Consider the following 8266-nt stretch of genomic DNA (forward strand, 5'->3'; position numbering starts at 1 on the left):
CCAAGTTTTACTCCCTCTTACCAGGATGGAAACTGCAACATTTTTACTATATGTAGCTTGTGAATCGCCATAAAAGGGATATTAATTATTACAGTGCCGAGATTAATGAATCGCCTTATTACATCATAAAATTGTAGATGGAATGGAAGCGAGAAAATTCTGTTTCGGTTTGCATAATTTATCCATGTCGGCGAAGTCTTGTAAGCGAAGACAAATGGATGTTTCTTTTTCTTAGTTCAAATGTTGCGAACTTGTTACCAAATTCTCTCACTTAAAATGCTTGAACTCTTCCTCGTTTTAGAGGAGAGAAAAAATCGCGTACGGTAAGCTCGGTACTTGTTCAAATGCTTGGATATATATATATTTTTTTTTTCAGACGATAATAGTATGCTTGGATCTAGGGGTGGGCATCTCATCCAAACAATATGTGTACCCATTGTACCGAATCGACTGTTTAATTTGGTTTGGTTTGGTTTAGTTTAGTTCATTTTTTATTTTTTATTTTTAATTCTTCCGATTTGATCCTTTCCGAAAGGTTTGATTAATAGACTGAGTAACAACATTCATAACCAGATGAAACTCCATATCGAATCGATAATTATAATTATTTTATTATTTAAATACCAATATACGTGTCAACTTATTAGGAGATGGATTGTGTGATTTTTTTATTATTATTATTATTATTATTATTATTTTTTGATAGGATGGATTATGTGTTTGCAATGTGTTTGTATATGCTTTATTTAGAAAATTTATACTAACCTGGGTTTCAGTGATATGGAAATGATATTGAACATAATTGCTCCAAAGAATTGTAGAGGATCATACTTTTTCTCTTTAATTTAATTAGTTTATGTTGTTGGTTTGAACCTTGGTGCATATGTTGTAAGCTAGATTATGGATGTGACTCCCATTATGGTACTTCTTTCTTATAGTATCATTTAAAGACTGCATGTCATCTCAACACATACACACACAAAAAAAAAAAACTACATGTCATCTCCATTTAAACAAATTTCATGTTATTTTGTAACATTTTTTGCAATTTTATTATGTATTTTTCATGTTCGTTTGTAACTTTTAAACTAAGTTCTTTAATTTTGTATTTGGATTAATTAGACTATTGATTTTTTTTTATCTTTTACATAGATAATTTTTAGTTTATTTACTCAAATGGTCCTCAAATTTACACTGGAGTTGCATTTTGGTCCCTCCACTAAATTATTCGTTCCAATGGTCCACCAATTCTTCATTATTCGGTGAATTGATCCACCGTTACATTTTTTGTGGGGTTAATGACCTAAATGGTCCTCCAATTATTGCTCTACTATCATTTTGGTCCACCAACTAAAATTTTCATTTGAACCGTCCTTCAACTTTTTTTTTTTTTTTTTTCGTATCAAGATGGTATTACTATTAAAGTATGTCAATTTTATTGTTAAATTGAGGAGTAAAAATGTCTCTATGAATTAAAATAGTAATATATAATTAAAAATTAAAGGAAACTATTATAAAACTTAGAAAATTTTAGAAAATTGAATCACACTAGCCTCATGGTTTTTTTTTTTTTCGTGAGACTAACCTAACAATTAATAATAATAAATTCTCTATTGTTTAAATTAATTAAAATCACATAAATATAAAAAATAACAAAAATAACAAATTTTTTTTAAAAGAGTAAACAATAATTAAAAATTAAAGGAAACTATTATAGGAACTTGTACCTAATTTTAAAATTGAAAAAATTGAATCTCACCACCAACATGGTTTTTTTTTTTTATGACATGGACTTAAAAAGTAATATTTTTTTGCCTATTGGTTAAATTAATTAAAATTTTCAAAAATAAATAACAATAAAATTGACGGACTTTGACAGTAGGACCATCTTGATACAAAAAATAAAAAATAAAAGTGGAAGGACGATTCAAATAAACATTTTAGTTAGTGGACCAAAATGATACTGGATCAATAGTTGAGGAACCATTTAAGTTATACCCTTCGATAAAGCTTCTCAAAAAGTCGCATATACCCTTCAAAACTCAATCACGTGGCCATCACGTGATCAGAAGTGACGGAATCTGTCACGGATGAACCATCTTGGTACAGAATAAAAAGTTTAAGTACGTTTGAAATGAAAATTTTAGTTGACAGACCAAAATGATACTGGAGCAATAGTTGGGAGACCATTTAGGTCATTAACCCTTTTTTGTAAGTTAAAGTTATGTGAACTGCACATGAGGAGAATAGGAAGGGTAAATGCGACTTTATCATAGTGGAGTTTTCAATTTCCCTTCTTCTTCTTCTTCCCTCCCTGCACAACCAAATGACAGCGGTGCCAGAAGACAACCAATCAGCCCAGGAGAGATGATTGCTGCGCCGACTTCATTCAGACATGACTTCTCCGACTTCGATGGCTAAGGTGGCGGCACGTATTGAGCTCTGCGACAGGTTACAATGGTGGAGCCGAGGATTAAGAGGAGAAGGCACATGGGTGCCTTGATCAATTTATGGTATTGGATTCCTCTCGATGGAGTTGCAAAAATGGAAAAAGAAAAAAGTAGTTTCTCTTTTGTTGCTCTGTGGGATAGATGCAGGATGAGATGAATGGGATATTTCTCGTTTTTATTATCACATGTTTTTTTATCTATTCTTCATTAAGAGAATGAAGAAATTTATGTTTTCTCCATGATGAGAGACGAGAAGAAGGCAGAGCCACCCCACCACCAGCCCCAGCCCATCCCCTTTGCGTTCTCCCTCTACCTATGTTTTAATTAATTAATGAATTAATATTTTAATATAAATTGATGATTTTAACCCTAAAATTAACGGCAATGACGGAGTGTAACGGTATGACAAATTCACCTAATAATAAAAATTTGGTGGACCATTTGAACGAATAATTTAGTTAAGGGAGCACAATGTAACTCGGGTATAAGTTTGAGGACCATTTGAGTGAATAACCCATAATTTGGAGTACTTGTTCACGAACTTATTATGTATTGTGAAATGATTATAAACTGTATTTTTTATTACATAATTTGGTTCAACAGTACTAACAACCTATCGAACCAACTTCAACCGAATATCAGGTTAACCGATTCGTAAGATTAAAGGTCATAATATTCGGTTAATAGAAGAAAAATTGGCCTACCGAAAACTTCGATACGATTAACCGAAGAACCCTCTACCATTTCGAAACGACCTGTGCCCAGGTATACCTGGATCCAAAATTACGTTGTCATTTTATTTTTTTGGGTCAGAAATTACTTTGTCAATTTTCCAGTCTTGGTGATTGCCCATTGCCATTGTTGGATTTTAACCATTTTGAAACTTTTTAAGAGAGGTTAATTAGACTCAGTTCTTTCAAATTAGGACCCATAACTCACTTAAGACTCCCAAGTCATTTTCTCACTTTGCCTAATTTCAGCAATTCTTATGAAGAAATCGTTAATGGTGCTCGCATGGCAACAAAGCAGCATAGCAGTCTCTTCAAATCCGTGCATGCTATTAAACATTGGAGAGGGCAAGAATTCTCACATCACAAAAGCAAATGCAACTGATATCTGTGTAAACCATCAAGGCACTGATGGCTGGTTATGTACACATAAAGCTAAGAGACTTCAAATTTACTTGAGTGATGTAAAGGTTTCCACGATGGTTCAAGCCGCAGCAGACGCAATTTCTCAAGAAATGGTTCTAGAACTTCTGCCTCCTCTTCTGGGGCAAAAGCCATGCAAATGCTAGTCCCTGGCCTTCACCATTAACAACAGGATCAGCCAATTAAATTTAGATATAATTTTGGGGAAAAAGTACCAACATTACACATTACATACCTGTTGTAGTATAACATCATGTCATGGTCTCTCCTCGAAGCCCAATTATGTGGTTGCAAAATCAGCAATCTTTCCGAAGCCATGATGGTCAGCCTGTAAAGGAGTCTGGCTTCAATACGTTCAAAATGGAAGAAACTAATTGAGAGATAATACATACTGGAAATACATAGCACAACTAAGCAAACACTTGGCACTTTGTTTAGCTATCAAGCACTTCAGAAGTCAGTAATATTCAACACCAGATAATTACAATGTTAGGAAATGCAGACTGCGGTCATTGTATCAGGTACTTGTCTTGTAAAATGAGAACAGAATTACATAGCTCTGCCCCTGGTTTAAACTCCGTAAACTACAGAAAACATACAATAAGTCCATCTTAAATTGCAGATTTATCTATAAGCGGCCTAGTCTTGGTGTCTGAGTCATTTCTTAATCCGAATCCGCAGACATCCTTAGTAGACACTACACCCAACACCAGAAATAACCTCTGCCAAAATATTAACATACATGGGATACTTTAGAAGCTTCTCTAATTTCATAAAAGCCCTTCTGAAACTTATTATATCCAGGAAATGTCAAACAAATTAGAATAAACCGAACGCCAAAGAAACCTTAGCTTATCCTTCCACGGTATGAACATACGAAATGAGACACGAGCTGCTATATTAACCCTACAGGCAGAAACACAACTTATGCAGATTAAAACCGAAAAACATAAAAAGGCAGACCTAATTACCAAATGTTAGAAGCTTAGAACTACATGTAGTGTGCATAGAATTTGTACACCAACTGTTGGTGTTGTACTGCTTTATGAATTTTTGATGCATTAGTATATTAAGTAAAATATATTACAAAATAATAGCAATAATAATACACCTCCAGATTACTCGTTTGGGGCCAGATCAAAATTTCTTCCCCAACTCGAGATCCCACAAAATTCAGACCATGTATATAATGCTAAGCAGAATTGCTGTCAACATGGAAACATATTTTCAGTCAGCATGCCACCTCAAAATATGCACAGAATTATATCAGAGCAAAAAATTCTTCCAAAATCTCCTAAATTGATGACCAGAAAGAAATATGTATAAAGGAAGCAAGAGTCGAACTTCACCAATTCCACATCCAGAACTTAGAACCAAGTGCAAGCATGAGTACTTTGCATCCCCAACAACAGGTGACCTCCTGAAGCCTCTTAACTCAAAAAGAACAACATTCACTGCCTCCAAAACTTGAGCCAAACGGCAACTTATGTCTCTTGAAATTAGCTCCGGTTTGACTTCTTTGGCAATAGCATCCAGTTCAGTCTGCCACTAACGTATGCTTCTTCCAGTCAGTGGTATCCCCTCCGGAGTATTGAGAAAGCATCCATCTCTCGATCAAAAGCCAAAAATGATTCATCTTCAGCTGCTATGTAGAAAAAAGACTACATCATGAAGTAGCATTGAACAAAATAGAATCTCCAAGAATTTAACAGAGGTTAAGAGCAATTTGGTGTGTCTGGTACGGAGGATTAAGCCATTTGAAGGAAGATGCGGCTATACTATTTTTAATAATAAAAAACCGTAGTATAGCCGCACGCCCACTCTTTTTATTTTTAAAAAACACCCACAAGTATCGCCGGACAGCTATACTGTTTTTTATAATAAAAAAGTAGTACAGCCGCGCGGCTATACTATTTTGTATAATAAAAAATCGTAGTATAGCCGCGCGGCTGTACTATAAAAGGACCAACCTCTGGTGCCCTACGCCTTATTTGCCATGTGTCAAAAACGTATAGCCGTGCGGCTATAATATTTTTTTAAAATAAATAACCGTAGTATAGCCGCACAGCATACCCTTTTTATATTAAAAAAATTCCCGAGTATAGCCACAAGTATAACCGCACGGCTATACAGGTTAAGTATATTATATTTAAGAAGGTGATTTTCCTGCTCCTATTTTTAACATGCTACTTTTTAATCAATCTTATTCTTTTTTCTTTTTTTTTCTCTTTCATATTCTACCCTCCTATATTAGGGTTTGATAACTAAAAATGAAGAAAAGTTAAATAAAACAAAGAACAAAAAAAAACCAACCCCGCCCATTAATCCCGACACCATTCCCATCCCAAGCAATCACCAACTCCACCCCCACCCCAAAACCCAATTGCACCGGCCAACCTCCCCCATCCCCAGCCCCATCTCCATCTCCATCCCCATCTATCTAACTCCTCTCTCTCTCTCTCTCTCTCTCTCTCTCTCTCTCTCTCTCTCCCTCTCTCCCCTTCCAAAACTTTGTTAGCGAGATCCTAGTGTAATTAGGAGATTTACTTCCTAATATATTATGATTCTATTTATTTCCTTTTGTATAGATATTATGTAATTAGGACTTTATCTTAGTTTCCTAGTATAACCCTACTAGGGTTTGTACTCTTGTATTATAAATACCTCATTTTGGAGAATGAAATATAATCTGAAAATATTCTACCCACTTTGTTTGACATGGTATCAAAGCAAACTTTTCTAGTGACCTGTGTGTTGTGCCCACCCGTATTCTAGCCCTATATTTTTTCTCTACTTATGCCGTGTGTGCCCTCCTCTGGGTTTGTGAGTTGTGTTGTCGTGTTCGTATCATTCCTGTCTTCGTACATCTGCCGTATTTGCGCCTTTGTTGTGTTCCACTGTGCACTCTACTGTGTTCATACCTCTACTGTGTTCGTGCCTGTCTTCGTGCATCTGCTGTATTTGTGCCTCTATTGTGTTCCATTGTACACTCTGTCCTGATCTGTTGAATTTATGCTGCAATCATGGGTGATAACTCATTCGTTGGTGCTATTGCTGCTGCTTCTGAAAATTTATGTAGTTTAGACTGTATTCCAGGTACTAGCTTCTGATCATATGACTTATGATGCTATATTTTTTGATGAGTTGTTTAGTAACACCCGTAACCCATATATAACTAGTGCTAATGGCTTGCCCTCTCCAATTACTGGCGAGGGCACAATCTCTCTCATTCCTACTTTGTCCTTGTCTCGTGCGTTACTCGTTCCCAGTATCCATTGTAACTTGTTGTCTATTGGCCGATTACTTGATACACTTAATGCTTCTGCTACTTTATATCGTATACATTGCTCTTTTCAGGATCTCAAGACTTGCGAGACGATTAGGCATGGTAAACGGATAGAGGGGTTATATTATTTGACATTGCCTTCTGTACCAGTTCGTGATCGTGTCGTTCATAATGTTCAAAGTTGCAGTATCAAGGACAAACAACAAATTTGGTTATGGCATCGTCGCTTGGGACACCTGTCGTTCGGCTACCTTAAGCGTCTGTTTTCATCTTTATTCCGCTCTTGTGATGAGTCCAGTTTTAAGTGTGAGACATGTATTTTGGCCAAGAGCCATCGCACTCTGTTTTCTTTGAGTGACAGTAAAGCTACAAAACCTTTCGATTTAGTACATTCAGATGTATGGGGACCTGCTTGTGTGACTTCTAATGGTTTCCGTTAGTTTGTTACTTTTATTGATGACTGCACTCGTTTAACATGGGTGTATTTGATGAAGAATAAACATGATGTTGCTTCTATTCTTCCTGAATTTTGTGCCATGGTGTCTACTCAGTTTCATGATCGAGTCAAAGTGTTTCAGACTGATAACGGAGGTGAATATGTGAATAATCCCTTGACCCATTTTTTTCGTAATCAATGCATTATCCACCAAACTACCACTTCATTCACTCCTTAGCAGAATGGTGTGTCTGAACGCAAGAATTGTCACTTACTTGAAGTTGCCCGCTCCATTATATTGGACATGTTTGTTCCCCATCATCTTTGGGGCCATGATGTTTTGGCTGCAACCTATCTGATTAACCGTACTCCTAGTCGGGTTCTTGATTTCAAGACACCGCTCGATGTATTGTGTGCCCATACTTCTCTGGTCTTTGTCTCTAAGTTGCCTCCGAATGTGTTTGGGTGTGTTGCCTACGTTCATATCTACTTTCACCAACGAAGTAAACTGGATCCATGCGCTCTCCGCTGTGTCTTCATTGGTTATTCTACTACTCAGAAGGGTTATAAATGATATCATCCTTCTACTCAAAAGGTGCATGTTACTTTGGATATGACTTTTCATGAAGAGGTACCGTATTATGTTTCTCCCTCCTCTCCAATTCAGGGGGAGAAGGGGAGTAAATTGGAGAGTATCGGATTACAGGATCTTGAACTTAGAGATGTAGGTGAGGATGATACAAATGATGATCTCAGAGAGAAACGACCGGTCGCCTAGTAGATAGCAACCGGTCGCCCAGATAGGCACGACCGGTCGCATGACCCGATGGCTGACAATAATACACTCTGCCTGGAAACGACCGGTCACCCAGAAGATAGCGACTGATCGCGTGAAACTGATCCGGATACACTCTGGCTGGAAAAGACCCGTCGTCTGGGTCAA

At 36.6% G+C, this 8266-nt stretch overlaps 1 protein-coding gene across 1 annotated transcript; it reads right to left on the reverse strand.

Annotated features, from left to right (window-relative positions):
- Positions 3539–5338, reverse strand: LOC18788562. Its single transcript, XM_020554121.1, has 3 exons — positions 4951–5338; positions 3837–3929; positions 3539–3755 (listed from the first exon to the last, which is right to left on the reverse strand). Exons 1-3 carry the CDS (start codon positions 4986–4988, stop codon positions 3614–3616), a joined length of 273 nt encoding a protein of 90 aa, XP_020409710.1. The 5' UTR covers positions 4989–5338; the 3' UTR covers positions 3539–3613.

Source organism: Prunus persica, chromosome G1 (assembly GCF_000346465.2).
Source record: "Prunus persica cultivar Lovell chromosome G1, Prunus_persica_NCBIv2, whole genome shotgun sequence".
Classification (NCBI taxonomy): domain Eukaryota; kingdom Viridiplantae; phylum Streptophyta; class Magnoliopsida; order Rosales; family Rosaceae; genus Prunus; species Prunus persica.